At 44.2% G+C, this 19,801-nt stretch overlaps 1 protein-coding gene across 1 annotated transcript in view; it reads left to right on the top strand.

Moving 5' to 3' along the window:
- Positions 1-1,219: 1,219 nt before the first annotated feature.
- Positions 1,220-19,801, top strand: part of tnni3k (TNNI3 interacting kinase) — a 171,431-nt gene continuing 152,849 nt past the window's right edge. The window contains exons 1-4 of the mRNA XM_087990344.1: positions 1,220-1,331; positions 10,718-10,826; positions 15,449-15,534; positions 19,402-19,499. Of these exons, the coding sequence (XP_087846470.1) occupies positions 1,292-1,331; positions 10,718-10,826; positions 15,449-15,534; positions 19,402-19,499 (333 nt within the window). The 5' untranslated portion in view covers positions 1,220-1,291. The remainder of the gene's footprint in view (positions 1,332-10,717; positions 10,827-15,448; positions 15,535-19,401; positions 19,500-19,801) is intronic.

Raw genomic sequence — 19,801 nt, 5'->3', positions numbered from 1 at the left:
GTAAACTATGGTTATACTGGGTATAACCTTTTTCTTTATTTCTCTGCACTGAAACTAAGGATTATACCGGGTACACTTGTAGCTAAGGTGGCACTGTAAGTGATGACTAACAGACTTTTGACTGTAGTCTGTTGTTTGAGTACATGTGGCAATAAAGCAAACTAATTCAACTCAATTCAATTCAATTGTAAATCAGCTAATTCCAGCACCTAGGGCAAAATTAGCAGACAAATTGGAACATCCTGAATGTCGAACACTGTCCTAGCTTGGATCATAACAGAGGGCCTCATGTGGAGCAGTGTTAGTGTCTCTATCTCTTGGCTCGGAGGCCCATGTTCAAGTTGTACCTGCTCAAGAGCATAATTTATCTGAGGAAGTTGGTCAGAATATACCTATCTCCATGATTTAGAGGTGCCCGTGTTGGACTGGTAGTACAAAGTTAAAAGTCATACAACACCTGGTTATAGTCCAACATTCCTGATGAAGGGCTCCAGCCTGAAACATCGATTTTCCTGTTCCTCGGATGCTGCCTGACCTGCTGTGCTTTTCCAGCAACACACTCTCAACTCTGATCTCCAGCATCTGCAGACCTCACTGTCTCCTTATAGTCCAACATGGTTTATTTGGAGGTGCTGGCTTTCAGAGCACTGCTCCTTACCTACCTGATGAAGGAGCGGGGCTTCGAAAGCTAGTGTCTCCAAATAAACCTGTTGAACTATAATCTGGGGTTGGGTTGACTATAACCTGGGGTTGTGTTGACTATAACCTGGGGTTGGGTTGACTATAACCTGGTGATGTGGGAGGTTTAACTCAGTCTCTAATAGTTATTTTTCACTGCCCTTGAGTCAGAAATCTGGAACTCTTTCCATGACAGAACTATGGCATTTACCCACTCAACTCAGACTGCAGTGAAAGAAGGCAGCTCACCACCACTTTCTCAAGATCTATAATGCTGGACAATAAATTCCAGATTGGATTGTGATGTGCACATCCCAAAAACAATTCTTTAAAACATTTGCCTGAATGACTTCTTTCTGTTCTGGTTATGATGGAAGTGTTGCTTGGCAATTTGAGCACTTTGACAGGTCCCAGCTGCTGCTTTGATTCCTAGGTCCACGCGCCAGGGAGTTTTATTTTGTCCTGTGATTGTATTCCAACATTCCACAGTGAGCGTCTCGGTTTATTTTTGGCCTGGTTTATCAGCAGGGTCACTCTGTGGAAAACACTCTTATTGTTGGGAGAAAGGGAGTGACATTCCACCTTTCTAAAAGCCGACAAGAGAAGAAACACGATGGGAAACTACAAATCCAGGCCGAACCAGACCTGCACAGGTAAAAGAATCTCTGTAAGGCTGAAATGAATGTTAATGTGAAGATCAAAACAGCAATGGTAAAAATGTGTCTGCTCATTCCATGTGGAATGCACTGACTTTGTGCTCAGTGTGTTAGTATGACAGACTGTGCCTCTGTAATACATTAATTCTTGCTGCTTTGGAACCACCCCTCATACCTCCCTCCCAGATAATACCAGTGCATTTTCTCTGTTAAATTACTGACCTTTCTGCTTGGAGATTCTGTACTGAACCAAGGCACCAAATTCCCAATTAAGTGCAGAACAAACAACAGCAAAAATAGGCCATTCTGAGAGCTGCTATGGTGGTGTCCCCTACCTGTGGGCCAGAAGGTGCAAGTTCAGGATCCATCTGCCCTAGACATGTCTGAATAGGTCGGTTAAAAATATCCCAACCGTTCAGCTCCTCAAGCCTGCTTTGTCATTCAGTAAAATCAGGACAGATCTGACCTTGGCCATAACTCTCCGTTCTTGTCTGCTGCCCATAAATGTAGAATTCAAATATCTGTCCATCTTAAGTTTGAATATACTCAGTAAATCAGCCTGAGATTCACAGCACTCAATGTGAGGCCCACATGGTGTGTAGCCTCTCTGGTTTCAGTGTCTGGGACAGCGTGGAATGGGTGTTGAGCTAGGGAAGGCAGTGAACCAGGGATTGTGGTACATGATGGTACCCGTGTCATGCAGAGAGTTGGTATTCATGTCCTATGGTCAGATTTATAGGAAATAAGGAAGATGTTAAAAAGCAGGACCTCAAAGTGGTCGTCTCAGGACTATTCCCAGAGTTATGTGCAGACTAGAGTAGAAGTTGGGTCAATATGTGGTTTGAGGCATGATGCAGGATCGTGGATCCCAGAGTCCTTTCTGGAGACACTTACCCAATAGAAACATACTGGACCTGAACAGAATTGGCACCAATGACCTCGGTGGAAATATTCACTTGTGTCATTGGGAAAGGTCTGAACTGGCAACAGGGTGGACATCAGAAACAACAAGTAGAGAAGAATAAAGGGCATTAAAGCATAAGACCATAAGACATAGGAGCAAAAAATAGACCATTCAGCCCAACAAGTCTGCTCCACCATTCAATCATGGCTGATAGGTTTCTCAACCCCATTCTCCTGCTTTCTCCTGTAACCCTTGATCCCCTTGACATAGAACATCAAACATTACAGCTCAGTACAGGCCCTTTGGCCCTCGATGTTGTGCCGCCCTGTGAAATTAATCTGAAGCCTCTAACCTACACTATTCCATTTTTATCCATATGTTTATCCAATAACCATTTAAATGCCCTTAAAGTTGGCGAGTCTATTACTGTTGCAGGCAGTGTGCTCCAGGCCCCCACTACTCTCTGAATAAAGAAACTACCTCTGACATCTGTCCTATATCTATCACCCCTCAGTTTAAGGCTATGTCCCCTCATGCTAGCCATTATCATCCTAGGAAAAAGGCTCTCACTGTCCATCCTATCTAACCCTCTGATTATCTTGTTTGTCTCTATTAAGTCTCACCTTAACCTTCTTCTCTCTAGTGAAAACAGCCTCAAGTCCCTCAGCCTTTCCTCATAACACCTTCCTTCCATACCAGGCAACATCCTAGTAACTCTCCTCTGAACCCTTTTCAAAGCTTCCACATCCTTCCTATAATGTGGTGACCAGAACTGTATGCAATACTCCAAGTATAGCTACAGCATGACCTCGTGGCTCTGAAAGTCAATCCCTCTACCAATAAAAGCTAACACACCGTACGCCTTCTTGACAACCTTAACAACCTGGGTGGCAACTTTCAGGGATCTATGCAATTTTTTTTACATTACATTACAGTGTGGAAACAGGCCCTTCGGCCCAACAAGTCCACACCGACCCGCCGAAGCACAACCCACCCATACCCCTACATTTACCCATTACCTAACACTATGGGCAATTTAGCATGGCCAATTCACCTGACCTGCACATCTTTGGATTGTGGGAGGAAACTGGAGCACCTGGAGGAAACCCACGCAGACACGGGGAGAATGTGCAAACTCCACACAGTTGCCTGAGGCGGGAATTGAACCCGGATCACAGGCGCTGTGAGGCAGCAGTGCTAACCACTGTGCCACCGTGTCGACCAATTGGACACCAAGATCTCTCTGCTCATCTACACTGCCAAGAATCTTACACTTTTCCATATTAAACTCCATTTGCCATTTCTCAGCCCAGCTCGGCAGCTTTTCAATGTCCCTCTGTAACCTGCAACATCCTTCAGCACTGTCCACAACTCTACCGACTTTAATGTCATCCACAAATTTACTAACCCATCCGTCTAAGCCCTCATCCAGGTCATTCATGAATATGACAAACAGCAGTGGTCCCAAACCAGATCCTTGCAGTACACCACTAGTAACTTATCCCATCAACCACCACCCTCTGCTTTCTTTCATATAGCCAATTTCAGATCCAAACCGCTAAATCACCCTCAATCCCATGCCTCCGTATTTTCTACAATAACCTACTGCTTTACTGAAATCCCTATACACCACATCAACCGCTTTACCTTCATCCACCTGTTTGGTCACCTTCTCAAAGAACTCAATAAGATTTATGAGGCATGACCTACCCTTCACAAAACCATGTTGACTATCTCTAATCAACATATTCTTCTCTAGATGATTATAAATCCTATCTCTTATAACCTTTTCCAACACTTTACCCACAACCGAAGTAAGGCTCACTGGTCTATAATTACCAGGGTTGTCTCTACTCCCCTTCTTGAACAAGGGGACAACATTTGCTATCCTCCAGTCTTCTGGCACTATTCCTGTAGACAATGACAACATAAAGATCAAAGCCAAAGCCTCTGTAATCTCCTCCCTCGCTTCCCAGAGAATCCCAGGACTAATCCCATCCAGCCCAGGGGACTTATCTATTTTCACACTTTCCAGAATTGCTAACACCTCCTCCTTATGAACCTCAATCCTGTCTAGTCTAGTAGCCTGTATTCTCCTCAAACACATTGTCTTTTTCCTGTGTGAATACTGACAAAAAATATCCATCGCCTCTTCTATCTCTTCAGACTCCACACACAACTTCCCACTGCTGTCTTTGACAGGCCCTAATCTTACTCTAGTCATTCTTTTATTCCTGACGTAGCTATAGAAAGCTTTACGGTTTTCCTTGATCCTATCTGCCAAAGACTTCTCATGTCCCCTCCTGGCTCTTCTTAGCTCTCTCTTTAGGTCTTTCCTGGCTAACTTATAACTGTCAAGTGCCCTAACTGAGCCTTCACGTCTCATCCTAACATAAGCCTTCTTCTTCCTATTAACAAGAGCTTCAACTTCTTTAGTAAACCACGGTTCCCTCGCTCGACCACTCCCTCCCTGCCTGACAGGTACATACATATCAAGGACACTCAGTAGCTGTTCCTTGAATAAGCTCCACATTTCAATTGTGCCCATCCCCTGCAGTTTCCTTCCCCATCCTATACATCCTAAATCTTGCCTAATTGCATCAGAATTGCCTTTCCCCCAGCTATAACTCTTGATAATCAAGAACCTATCCATCTCTGTCTTAAATGTCTCTGTCTTTATGGGCGGCACGGTGGCACAGTGGTTAGCACTGCTGCCTCACAGCGCCAGAGACCCGGGTTCAATTCCCGCCTCAGGCGACTGACTGTGTGGAGTTTGCACGTTCTCCCCGTGTCTGCGTGGGTTTCCTCCGGGTGCTCCGGTTTCCTCCCACAGTCCAAAGATGTGCAGGTCAGGTGAATTGGCCATGCTAAATTGCCAGTAGTGTTAGGTAATGGGTAAGTGTAGGGGTATGGGTGGGTTGCGCTTCGGCGGGTCGGTCTAGACTTGTTGGGCTGAAGGGCCTGTTTCCACACTGTAATCTAATCTAATCTAATCAAGAATCTAATCTAAATATACTCAATGACCTGGCCTCCACAGCCTTCTGTGGCAATGAATTCCATCGATTCCCCACTCTCTGACTGAAGCGTGTCGGACAGTACCAGAGAAGACAGTTGTATGACACTGGACAGCATAAGGCGAAGGACTGCAAAAATTGCAACAACAACTTTACAATGCATGTACGTGAATGTATAAAGTCTGGTGATTGAGAATAGTGAGCTCCGAGCACTAATAGTTCTGTGGGAATATGATCTGTTATAATAATAGAAACATGGCTTTAAAATGGCGAGCCTGGTGTCAGAAACCCAATGGGAATGGAATGTTGGAAATGAAGCCCGCAATTCACAAATGTAGAAATGACTAGTTTAATCACTGTTTCGGTTAATTTGCAAAACTTTAACTGCTGCCAAGGACAAAAACTCACTAGAGTCATAAATAAGAAAGAAATAATTGCATATTTATTATGAACAAACATATCCTTTAGCATGTGAAACACTGAAGGTTTAACTGCAAACTATGCACAAACAAGGCAGACAGCTCTGTGAAATATCACATGTAGATTAGATTACTTACAGTGTGGAAACAGGCCCTTTGGCCCAACAAGTCCACACCGACCCTCCGAAGTGCAACCCACCCAGACCCATTCCCCTACACCTAACACTACAGGCAATGTTAGCATGGCCAATTCACCTGACCTGCACATTTTTGGACTGTGGGAGAAAACCAGAGGAAACCCACGCAGACACGGGGAGAACGTGCAAACTCCACACAGTCAGTCGCCTGAGGTGGGAATTGAACCCGGGTCTCTGGCACTGTGAGGCAGCAGTGCTAACCACTGGGCCACCACATCACCCATGATGTAGAAAGCATCAGCTAAAGGGAGTGGATTTCTGTGGAGCTAGGATCCAAAATACATGGCTGGAATGAGGTGATTTTCTTACAGTTCAATTGGTTTTGGGCAATGGTATCACTGTCACCTGCAGGAAATCCTTAATTAGGCAGCCAGTCACTTACACCCAGGTCTTGGCTTGAGTTTGAAGTTTTTCTTTCCAGAGTCTTTGAGTGCTGCTTCTTTTCCACTCACAGAGTGGGACAGAGCCCTGTCAGGCTTTCCAGAGGTCTGAGTACAAATATCCCTCCAATTTTGCTTTGAGTATACAGAAATGTATAATCGTACATCACTCTCTTTGCCCCGAATAGGATCCACCTACTTTTCACTATCTGCTTATTGTTTAGATACTGATGGGAGACCCTACAACAACTTCATATGTGTATTAACAATCAGCCAATGCAGCATCATTTCTGGTACTGATCTTTCCACCAGATAAATTCAAGATAAAAGACCCATTTAATAGATCAGTAAATTATCAAATGTGCTGAGCATAATTCCCAATTTTTCAAACAACCTCAACAAATCAAATGCCGGACAAAGTAGCACACTTCTCTGCTACATGAGAAGAACATCAGATCATGTGTTATTTAGATAACAGATAAATGAGAAATATGTTTAACAACTTCATTGCTGATCAATAGTTCACTTCAAGAAGAAATAAGACACTGGCGAGATCATGCTTCCATAGCAGATACCAGCCCTTAGGAGGGTCTGTCGATAACTTCATTAAAAAGCTACGTGTGCTATTTACATCATACAACTGTTGAAACGTACATCAAAAGTTCATTTGCAACACAATCATCATTGGTGTTCAGATAAATCAGTCATTGATCTTCAATTTAAAAAATAACTTGGGAATAAGCAAATCAAATAGCAGTAAACACTAAATCTGGAAAATCTGGAAACATTACAGAGGAAAAGTTCCAAGAGGAGGCAGATCTCTCAACCAAAACATGCCCCGCACATGACAACTTCAGTGTGAAATCCTAAGCAAACTAATGTGATGATATCTTGTCACAGGCATGGTTCCAAAATTCCATATTAACAAAGACAAAGCTGTCCAGCCTTATATCAACAATATATTCTTATGGTTCATCATCCAATGCAGATGATAATGACATGGAGTGGTCAATGACCACGGGCATAGATGTAAGTGAATGGGCAGGAGGTTTAGAGGTGATATGAGGAAAAAGACTTATACCCACAGGGTGGTGGGAATCTGAGATGTACTGCCTGTGGGATGGAAGAGGCAGAATCCCTCATTGCGTTGAAGAAGGATTTAGATGCACACTTATGATGCCAAGGCATACAAGGCTGTGGGCCAAGTGCAGACAAATGGGATTTGTATAGTTAGGTGGTTGTTTTTGACCAGCTGAGGCCAAATGGCTTTCTCTGTGCTGTAGCTCTGTCTGTCCCCATGACAGTGAAGGAGCAACGACACAATTTCCCCAGATACTCCTGCAGTTACATCAACTTTCAATAGTACTGTCCATTCAGGGCATTGAGTCAAACCACCAGATCAATACACTCCAGATACAGCAGAAGGCAGCAAAGATAAACAAGACACTCACCAACTTCACCTCACATACTTGACATAAGCTTTCCTCACCATCCAATGACAGAGATGAAGCGAATAAAGAATATGGAGATGGGTGGGAGAAATGAGAACAAACATAAAAAAGGAAATATTGCAAAACGATGGAACCTAAGTAACTCATTTGCAAATGTATCAACATGTTAGTCACTGTTTACAACAGGGATAAAAAGCTGGGAGAGGGGTCAAGTAAGGGTTTTATGGATCTTTAGGCCCTTGGTCAATCTGAACAGCAACAGCAGCAGCAACAAAGCGAAGGAAAATGAACCTGGAGGTGATAAGCAGGATAAGTACCAAGGGAGTAGGGTCAGTGAGAGTGACCCTGGGGGCGAATTTTGGGGCACAGCTGAAGTCATGACTGAAAAGGTGACCAAGGCTTGACTGCTCAAGAACCAGGTTTGCAGATTTAGTTAATTGGAGAAAGATAAAGTACTCACTTTTTGTGGTTGTAGTCTGCATGGTATAGGGAGTGGGAATGGGAGAACCAGGTTTGCTGATGAGTGGATTAGATTGTGTTATCAGTTCCTGAATTATTGATAAAATTGATTTAAATTGATTTAGTCGATAGGATTCACAATAGCAGGAGAACACAACTCAGTGGGATGCTCCTCCTGCAATACCTGGGGAGGATGAACAGCTCGATGTTGTGCTCCCTATTAGTACTACCAACCTGGGCAGGAAGAGAGAGGATGTCCTGCAAAGGAAGTTCAGGAGGTTAGGCAGGAAGTTGAAAAGCAGGAGCTCTGGGTTGCAATCTCAGGACTACTTCCAGTGCTAAATGCCAGTGAGGTCAGGAATAGGAAGCCTGTGTTATTGTGGAACACTAAAACCTACTTTCCATATTTCATGCAGAATTCATTAACATGTTTCAATGAGACTCTCATGGGCATTTTCACCAGAATACTATGGGTCTGATTGGAATTAAATATTTTCTATGGTGCAAAGGAGATTTACTGCAATGTGAGCAGGCGTGAGTGACTCAATAAAATGTTCACAATTCTCTGTCATATCCTGTGGTCTTAAGCTAAGCCGTTTACTAAATGAAGCTGTGATGCATCTGGATTGGCACACAATCATTTACACACTTTCTGATGAACTCTGCGACTGTAGTTGCATACTCCTTTAGGCTGCCTGATGAGATCTTAAATATGGACCAGTTCACTGACTCCAAGCAGTAACATATAAGCTCACATAGTCACAGAGTTATAGAGATGTACAGCATGGAAACAGACCCTTCGGTACAACCCGTCCATGCCGACCAGATATCCCAACCCAATCTAGTCCCACCTGCCAGCACCCGGCCCATATCCCTCCAAACTCTTCCTATTCATATACCCATCCAAATGCCTTTTAAATGCTGCAATTGTACCAGCCTCCACCACTTCCTCTGGCAGCTCATTCCACACACGTACCACCCCCTGTGTGAAAGATTTGCCCCTTAGATCTCTTTTATATCTTTCTCCTCTCACCCTAAACCTATGCCCTCTAGTTCTGGACTCTGCCACCCCAGGGAAAAGACTTTGTCTATTTATCCTATCCATGCCCCTTATGCTTTTGTAAACCTCGATAAGGTCACCCCTCAGCCTCCGACGCTCCAGTGAAAACAGCCCCAGCCTGTTCAGCCTCTCCCTATAGCTCAAATCCTCCAACCCTGGCAACACCCTTGTAAATCTTTTCTGAATCCTTTCAAGTTTCACAACATCTTTCCGATAGGAAGGAGACCAGAATTGCACGCAATATTCCAACAGTGGCCTAATCAATGTCCTGTACAGCCGCAACATGACCTCCCAGCTCCTGTACTCAATAAACTGACCAATAAAGGAAAGCATACCAAACACCTTCTTCACTATCCTATCTACCTGCAACTCCGCTTTCAAGGAGCTATGAACCTGCACTCCAAGGTCTCTTTGTTCAGTAACGCTCCCTAGGACCTTACCATTAAATGTATAAGTTCTGCTAAGATTTGCTTTCCCAAAATGCAGCACCTCACCTTAATCTAAATTAAACTCCATCTGCCACTTCTCAGCCCATTGGCCCATCTGGTCCAGATCCTGTCGTAATCTGAGGTAACCCTCTTCGCTGTCCACTACACCTCCAATTTTGGTGTCATCTGCAAACTTACTAACTGTCCCTCTTATGCTCGCATCCAAATCATTTATGTAAATGACAAAAAGTAGAGGGCCCAGCACCAATCCTTGTGGCACTCCACTGGTCACTGGCCTCCAGTCTGAAAAACAACCCACCACCACCCTCTGTCTTCTACCTTTGAGCCAGTTCTGTATCCAAATGGCTAGTTCTCCCTGTATTCCATGAGATCTAACCTTGCTAATCAGTCTCCCATGGGGAACTTTGCCTTACTGAAGTCCATATAGATCATGTCCACCATTTTGCCCTCATCAATCCTCTTTGTTACTTCTTCACAAAACTCAATGTGTTACCTCAGAGCACCACTGTCTGACTTTCTGTACCAGATCCTCACACTCCAGCTTCTGCTTTGTAAACCTGGAGAAGGAGAAGAGACTTATGGTCTGATTTTCCAAAATGTAGGTGGAGGATAGAGGGGGAGGCATTTTTGATGTTTGTATAGCAATGGTCCAGAGTGTTTGGGCCTGTGATGGGACAGACCATGTGTTATCTTGGTAGCACTCATGTGTTATTGTGATCTGGAATGTGCTGCCTGAATGGGCATTGGAAATATGTTCAATAATAACTTTCACAAAGAGAATTCGAGAAATACTGGAAATGGTCAAAAAATGTCTGGAGATGGGGATTAATGTCTGTCCACTGAAAAGTGGGATTAAGTGTTTCCCTCTTTTGAAGAGCTTGTACAACCACAATAAGCAGCCAATGGGCTACTCTGTACTGTCGGATTGTATAGTTCAGTTCATGCTGCAGTAGGTGGAGGTGAAATTATGAATAACCTGCCGAAGGAGAGGGAAGCAAGAAATTTGTTGAGAGGAAGAGGTTTTAACTAAAATGTGTTGTTTCTTCCGAGATGAGTGGAAGAAGAAAGTGAGTGAATCTTATGGTGCTGTGGTCGAGAGACTGGAGGATGATCTGTGCATTAAAGACAATGAACTTCTGGAACTTAAGCATGTCTTCAGGTAAGGAGAAGGAAAGTCTGATATTGTTTTTAATTATTTTGGAGTTTGAAAGGATCTAGTGTCAGGCCCAGACAACTTGGTGACCTACTTGATCGTGAGGGAAGTTTCAGCCTCCATGTTCTCTCTATTGTCAAAGACCAAAGACTATCAGTTACCAACTTTGTTATATTTCTGATCTCTATCATGTCTCAGTTCCTCTGTTATTGAGTCACAGAGTCCTAGAGCACAGAGACAGGCCCTTTGGCCCAAATTGGACCATGACGACCAAAATGTCCGTCCACACGAACACCATTTCCCTGCATTTGGCCCGTATCCTTCTAAACCTTTCCTATCCATGTATTTGTCCAAATGTCTTTTAAATGTTGTTAATGTACCCGCCTCAACCACTAGCAGCTCATTCCATATGCGTACCACCCTCTAACCTTAACCTGATGCCCTCTAACCCTCGATTCCCCAACCTTGGGAAAAAGATTGAGCGCATTCAATCTATCCATGCCTCTCATGATCTTATACACCTCTATAAGACTCCCCCCTCAGTCTCCTACACTCTACATCTTGTCCTAACTTGACCAACCTCTCCCTATAATTCAGACCATTGAGCCCTGGTAACAATCTTGTAAATTTCCAGTTTAATAACATCCTTCCTATAGCAAGGTGACCAAAGCGTAACACAATATCCAAGTGCGGCCACACCAATGTCCTGTACAATTGCAACATAATTTCCCAACTTCTATACTCAATATCCTGACTGATGAAAGCCAATGTGCCAAAAGCCTTCTTCAATGCCCTGTCTACCTGGGACTCCACTTTTAGAGAATCATGCACCTGAACTCCAAGGTCCCTCTGTTCCACTAAACTCCTTAAGGCCCTACCATTCACCATGAAACTCCTACCTTGATTTGATTTTCCAAAATGCAAGATCTAACACTTATCGATATTAAACTCTATTTACCATTTCTCGGCCCACTTCCCCAGCTGATCAAGGTCCTGCTGCAATTTCTGATAACTTTCCTCACTCTCCATGATACTGCCTACTTTAGTGTCATCTGCAAACTAACTAATCCTGCCTTGTACATTCTCATCCAAATCATTGATAACAAACAACAATGGGCCCAGCACCGATCCCTGAGGCACCACCACCAGTCACAGGCCTCCAGTCAGTCAAGCATACTTCCACTATTACCCTCTGTTTCCTAACATTAAGCCAATTGTGTATCCAATTTGTCAGCTCCCCCTGGATTCCATGCGATCTAACCTTCTAGAGCAGCGTACCATGTGGAATCTTAACAAAGGCCTTATTGAAATCCATATAGACCGGCCTGCCCTCATCAACCTTCCTGGTCACTTCATCAAAAAACTCTAACAAATTTGTGAGGCATGATCTCCCATCCACACAGCCATGCTGACTGTTCCTAATCAAATCCTGTCTTTCCAAATGCATGTAAATCTTATCCCTCAAAAACTTCTCAAGTAACTCACCCACCACAGATGTTAGGCTTACTGGTCTATAGTTCCCAGGATTTTCTTTGCAACCCTTCTTAAATAATGGCACAACATTCTCCACCCTCCAGTCTTCTGGGACCTCACCTGTGGCTAACAATGATGCAAAAATATCAGGCAGGGCCCCCAAAATTTCTTCTCTAACCTCTTGCAGTGTTCTTGGATATATCTGGTCAGGACCAGGAGATTTAACCACTTTTATACATTCTAATGCATCCAATACCTTCTCTTCTGTGATATGGACTGTCTCCAAGATATCACCACTAACTTCCCCAAGTTCCCAAGTCTTCATGTCTTTCTCCATGGTAAACACAAAAGAGAAATATTCATTGAGAACCTCTCCCATCTCCTGTGGTTCTACACAGACATGGTCACTTTGGTCCTTGAGGGCCCTATACTCTCTCTCTAGTTATTCTTTTTACTTTAATATACTTAAAGAAGTTCTTTGGATTCACCCTAATCTTCTCAGCCCAGAATATCTCGTGCCCCCTTTTCGCCCTCCTGATTTCCTTCTTCAGTAAACTCCTGTATTCCCTATATAGCTCCAGGGATGCCCTTGATCCCAGCTGCCTGTATCTGAGCCACACCTTTTTTTCTGGTCAAAGCCTCAATATCTCTTGTCATCCTGGGTTCTCTATTCCTGTCAACCTTGCCCTTCACCCTCACAGGAACATATAGACCGTGAACTCTCGCTCTCTCAGTTTTTCAAGGCTTCCCACTTGCCGGAGGTCTCCGCCTACAAACAAACTACTCCAATCAACTTCTGCAAGCTCCTGTCGCATTCCATCAAAATTCACCTTGCTCCAGTTTAGAGTAATGTACAGTAGAGTAGTTTTTATTTGTCATTTCTACCTCATACAACTGATACAGTAAAAAACAAGACAGTGTTCCTCCGGGACCAAGGTGCTACATGGACAGCACAAGCTACACAATCGTACAAAGGGCGGCATAAAGTGCATAAGAAGTGCAAAACATAAATTTCAGTGTAATAAAGGAATGATAATTAATAGACATTGTTCCAGCAGCACTTCAAAGTCGTGCAAAGAATTCCAGATGTAAAAGAGCCCGCTCATGCAGTGTTAAGGAGCCTGATGGCTTGGGGGAAGAAACTATTGCACAGTCTGGCCGTGAGAGGCTGAATGCTGGAACATGTGGACCAGTTTTGTCCCTCTCCATAACTATTTTAAAATTAATGGAACTATGATCACTGGGCGGCATGGTGGCACAGTGGTTAGCACTGCTGCCTCACAGCGCCAGAGACCCGGGTTCAATTCCCGCCTCAGGCGACTGACTGTGTGGAGTTTGCACGTTCTCCCCGTGTCTGCGTGGGTTTCCTCCGGTTTCCTCCCACAGTCCAAAGATGTGCAGGTCAGGTGAATTGGCCATGCTAAATTGCCCGTAGTGTTAGGTAAGGAGTAAATGTATGGGTATGGGTGGGTAGCGCTTCGGCGGGGTGGTGTGGACTTGTTGGGCCGAAGAGCCTGTTTCCATACTGTAAGTAATCTAATCTAAAAGTGCTCCCTCACTGTAACCTCTGTCACCTGTCCTGTCCTATTTCCCAAGTGTAGGTCGAGTTTTGTCCCTTCTCGAATAGGACCCTCTATAAACCCTATGCTTGAGGAAACTTTCCTGAACACACTTAGCAGATTCCACCCCACTTTATCCCTTAACATTCTGGCAATCCCAATCTATATTAGGAAAATTAAAGTCCCCTCCTATGATAACCCTATTGTTCCTGCAAGTCTCCCAATCTCCCTGTGTATTTGTTCCTCTGTTTCCCATTGATTATTTGGTGGCCTATGGTACAACCCCAATAACATCACCATTCACGTCTTATTTTTTAGCTCCACCCACAAGCCCACTAATCCTCCAGTTCCTGTTGTTGGAACTGTTATCCATAACTTTTTTACCTTCGAATGTGAGTATTCCAGCAAGCTCTAACACATCTCCCATTTTCCACCCTGTTCAAAATTCAGTTTATCATAAACTGTGGACCAGCTCACAGCTCACACCAACACCCAGACAAATATATGGATGAGCACATCAATTATAAGGAGGAGTAGGCCACTCGGCCATTCAAGCCTGCTTCCCCATTCAATTTGACCACGATCTACTTACTCAACATTTCCACATACAGTGGACCACTTTTCAAACCGTTGCTTATCCAGAATCTATCCACTTTGCTGTAAAAATCTTAACGACAACTTCCACGTTCCAAAGAATCATGGCCCTCTGTGAGAAAAATAAATTCTCCTTATCTCTGTGTTAAATGTGTATTCCCTTATTTTTACATAGTGACCCCTAATTCTGGATTCTCCCAAAGCAGGAAACATCCTCTTCACATCCACTCAGTCAAGAGTCCTCAGAACTTCAGCTGTTTCAATCAAATTGCCTCTTACTCTTTTAATCTTCGTTAATAAACATTTAGCTTGTCCAATCTTTCTTCACCAGAAAAGCCATTCATTTACCCATATTCCCCCATGCTCACTAACCTACCTTGGTTCTCAGTGTTTTGTCACCATATCCACAAACATCCTCTCCCTCCACCACTGACGCTCAGTAACAGCTGTGTGTACTATCTACAAGATGCACTGCAAAAACTTACCACAGATCCTCAGACAGCACCTTCCAAACATTTGACCACTTCCATCTAGAAGGACAAGGGCAGTAGATAAATGGAAACCATTTTCAAGTTCCCCTCTAAGCCACTCACCATCCTGACTTGGAAGTATATTCCTGTTCCTTCAGTGTCACTGGGTCAAAATCCTGGAATTCCCTCCTTAAGTGCATTGTAGGTCTACCCACAGCACATGGACTGCAGTGGTTCAAGAAGGCAGCTCATCCCCACCTTCTCAAGGGGCAACTAGGGACAGGTAATAAATACTGATCCAGCCAGCAATGCCTCTGTCCTATGACTGAGTATTAAAAACTGGAATTCACAACACCTGAATTGTTCTGTGTTGGCATTTATGGTCAAATACCTGGGCACTTTAGAAAGAGATGGTCAAATACCTGGGCACTTTAGAAAGAGATGATATCAAAATGTATTTTTTGAACAGGATCAATTATACGTTCTGTTGTGGTTTCAGAGATTGAATTCTGGAAAATATCTTTCTTTCCAGTTCAGACGAAGCCTTTAGTAAAGTGAACATGAACTACCGGACAAAGAATGGGTTGTCTCTACTTCATCTCTGCTGCATTTGTGATGGTGAGTCACTTCCAGACTCAACTGTCCCAAAGACCTCCTAACACTCTCCCACTCTCAATCCCTCCTCAACCCCTCCATCTCCACTCCTGTCTCCTTAACATCTACGTTTTTGGCTAAATTTTTGATTATATAATATTTCCTAACATGCCTCAGTTTTGACATTTTTCTAATGATTTATGGGAAAATACCGAGGGAGAATTTACAAGAATCACAGATTCATACAGCATGAAGGAGGCCATTCAGTCAGTCCTGTCTCTACTGGTTCTTTGGTGGAGTTACAGTTTAGCCCACTTACCCATTCTTTCCCCACAATGCTGCATTTTATACTCCTCCTTCCAGTGTTTTCCTGGTTCCTGTGTGAAAGTTCTGATTGAATCTGCTCCCACCGCCCTTTCAGGCAGCACACTCCAGATCACAACAACTCACTGTGTAAAACAATCCCCCTGGGGCTTTTACACCTTTCAATCTGTCTCCCTCTGCTCCCTCACCCTCCTGCCCCTGGAAACACTCTCTCCTGATTTACTCCATCAAACTCTCTCCATGATTTTGAACACCTCGGTTAACCTCCAGAACCTTCTCTGCTCTGAGAACAATCCCGGCTTCTCCAGTCCTTCCACGTTCACTGAGGATGGATAGTTTAGTGGTTAGTGCTGCTGCCTCACAGTGCTGGGGACCTGGCTTCAATTCCAACCTCAGGCAGCTGTCTATGGAATTTGCCTATTTTTCCTGTGTCTGGGTGGGTTTCCTCCCACAGTCCAAAGATGAGCAGGTTAGGTAGATTAGCCATGGGAAATGGGGATAGGGTGGGTCTGTGTGAGATGCCCTTCAGAGACCTCTTTCCACCCTGTAGGGATTCTAGATTCTAAAACCTACATCCCTGGTGCTGTTATTTTGAGATGAAACATGAATCGAGATTCTGACCTGCTGCTCATGTGGATGTGAAAGTTCCCTTGTCAGTATTTTGAAAAAGAGTGGTGCTTCTGCACTGTGTCCTGGGGCCAGTACCTGATCCTTCACCCAACAGCACAAAAATAAACAGACCATCTGATCAGTACCAGATTTCGAGGGCTGCAGAGAGTGGAACTAGCTGGGTAGCTCTTTCTTTAGCTGCTACAGTCACAATGGGTTGAATGCCTTCTTTCTGCACTGTACGACTCTATGATTCTATCGCACAGCTGGTTATTCCACCTTATCCAATTCCTGCATGACAGCAGAGATTACATCAGTAAGTATTTCATTAATGCTTTAGAATGGTCTAAATACACACCATTTGTACTATCTTTGACACTCTTAACTATCTGGAATTATCTTGCACTGATCTCTCTGCACATAAATTCTGTGCCTGTGTGCTACCCTCCACTTCATCTGACAAAGGAGCAGAGCTCCGAAAGCTTGTGATTTCAAATAAACCTGTTGGACTATAACCTGGTGTCATGTGACTTTGACTTTGTCCTTCCTAGTCCAACATCAGCACCTCCACATTATGCTCTTTAATGGTCTGATCCTAAAATTTGGTGCTTAGATTTGGGTGCTGTTCAGGAGGTGGTGGCTGGTGGTAATGTGGACCTGCAATCCAGAGCAAATATACCCCAAACCTTTTTCTCTTTATTCTTTTCTGGGATTTGACGCTGATTGACAATGCTACCATTTGTTGTCCATTTCTAATTGCCCTTCAACTGAATGGCTTATGGGACTATCTCATAATTAACCACATCACCGTGGATCTGGAGTCACATGTAGACCAACCAAGTAAAGATGGCAGATTTCCTTCCCTTAAGGACATTAATAACAGATTGGGTTTAACAGTAATTGACTGGGATTTCATGGTCATCATTATTGAAACTAGTTTTTAAAAAAATTTCCAGATAAATTAATTGACTTTAAATTAAATACTGCAATCGTGAGTTTTGAACCTATACTCCCAAGTATTGGGCTGGCTCACTTGATTGTTCCCAACCACCCCTTTCCGCCTTCCGCAAAGACCGTTCCCTCCGTGACTACCTGGTCAGGTCCACGCCCCCCTACAACCCACCCTCCCATCCTGGCACTTGCCCCTGCCACCGCAGGAACTGTAAAACCTGCGCCCACACCTCCTCCCTCACCTCCATCCAAGGCCCTAAAGGAGCCTTCCACATCCATCAAAGTTTTACCTGCACATCCACTAATATCATTTATTGTATCTGTTGCTCCCGATGCAGTCTCCTCTACATTGGGGAGACTGGGCGCCTCCTAGCTGAGCGCTTTAGGGAACATCTCCGGGACATCCGCACCAATCAACCAAACCGCCCCGTGGCCCAACATTTCAACTTCCCCTCCCACTCTGCCGAGGACATGGAGGTCCTGGGCCTCTTTCACCGCTTCTCCCTCACCACCAGACGCCTGGAGGAAGAACGCCTCATCTTCCGCCTCGGAACACTTCAACCCCAGGGCATCAATGTGGACTTCAACAGTTTCCTCATTTCCCCTTCCCCCACCTCACCCTAGTTCCAAACTTCCAGCTCAGGACTGTCCCCATGACTTGTCCGGACTTGTCCGACCTGCCTATCTCCTTTTCCACCTATCCACTCCACCCTCTCCTCCCTGACCTATCACCTTCATCCCCTCCCCCACTCACCCACTGTACTATATGCTACTTTCTCCCCACCCCCACCCTCCTCTAGCTTATCTCTCCACGCTTCAGGCTCTCTGCCTTTATTCCTGATGAAGGGCTTTTGCCCGAAACGTCGATTTCACTGCTCCTCAGATGCTGCCTGAACTGCTGTCCTCTTCCAGCACCACTAATCCAGAATCTGGTTTCCAGCATCTGCAGTCATTGTTTTTACCTCACTTGATTGTTAGTTTAATGATAGTACCACTTCACCAACTCCCCAAGCAGCTCGCTTAGTTCAACACCAGATAGGGTCAGGCAATAAATGTCAGTCTTACCAGGGTCACCCAGTGCCCCTGAAACAATAAGGAAAAGGCATTCCAGTTGGGGCCTTCCCAGGGATTTGCTTTATGATTGCTGAAGACCAATTGTGCCTGAGGGCTAGAACCAAAGTTGGAAACTCCCAGTGAAGGTTCCTTTTAATAGAACAACCGAAAACAGTACAAGTGGAGGTCAATCATTTCTATCATATCATCAATGTGATCATGTTTGATCATCCAACTCAGACCTTTATTCCCCCTTTTTCCTCATACCCTTTAAAATCCCTTTACCCCAAAGAACTACATCTAATTCTTCCTTGAAATACTTAATGTTTCAGGCCTCAGCTGCGTTCTGTAGTAGAGAATTCCTCCCCACTCTCTGGGTGAAACCATATTTCCCATTTCTTGTCAATGTCCAGACCTGGACCTCAGTGGTGGACCTACAGCCTGTGATGTTGACTTCATTGGTGTTTTCATTAAGTCTTCCCCTTCCCACATGAATGACCTGAGCTCATGTTGGGAGTGTATCATCCATTCATTCTCTGGATGCAGGAATCAATTGCAAGGCTGGCATTGATTGCCTGTTGTTGGTGTCCATGGGAAGGTGATGGTGTGCTGCCCTCCTGGACTGCTGCAGTCCATGTGGTCACTTGTTTATTTTTTGTGGTAATTTGTCAAATTGCTTCAGAGAAGTAAAGAATAAATGAGATTACTGTTTGGAAAGGTTTGAAGACAGAAAACCAAGCAATAAGGAACTGGACCAAATAACGATAACATTTGTCCTGAAAGGACAGAATGAACCATTGGTTTTATTCTGGGATTATCTTTGAATTCCAAATTAATCATATTAACTGAATTGGCAATGCTCTTGCAGTCTTTAAACTGATAACAGTGGGTTATTAGACCAGGAACAGAAATACTGTCCCCAGGATTTCAATAGAAACGATTACTCTGTGAAAGGTACCAAGGCCCACGTCAGGACCCTGATGCTCAAAGGCCTTCGTCCATCGAGATTGACAAGGAATGGATTCACGGCGCTACATCTGGCTGCTTTCAAGGTGAGTGAAGGCTCCTTCCCCTGAAAAGAGGGAGATCCCTCAGCTACAACCCCTCCAGAGAGACTTACATTGGGTTATTTCTGATGTGGAAAATGTGCAACATTGGCCATTCAGCCCCTCCAACCAGTTTTACTATTTAATTCCATCATGGCTGATGTGTACCTTATCTCAAAGAGTCATAGACATGTACAGCATGGATACAGACCCTTCAGTCCAACCTGTCCATGCTGACCAGATATCCCAACACAATCTAGTCCCACCTTCCAGCACCCGGTCCATATCCCTCCAAACCCTTCCTATTT

The sequence above is a fragment of the Chiloscyllium plagiosum genome, unplaced genomic scaffold (assembly GCF_037043375.1).
Source record: "Chiloscyllium plagiosum isolate Xiang-an unplaced genomic scaffold, Cpla_swu_hap1 HiC_scaffold_9, whole genome shotgun sequence".
In the NCBI taxonomy this organism is placed as follows: Eukaryota; Metazoa; Chordata; class Chondrichthyes; order Orectolobiformes; family Hemiscylliidae; genus Chiloscyllium; species Chiloscyllium plagiosum.
This window is presented reverse-complemented; position numbering and strand designations above follow the sequence as displayed.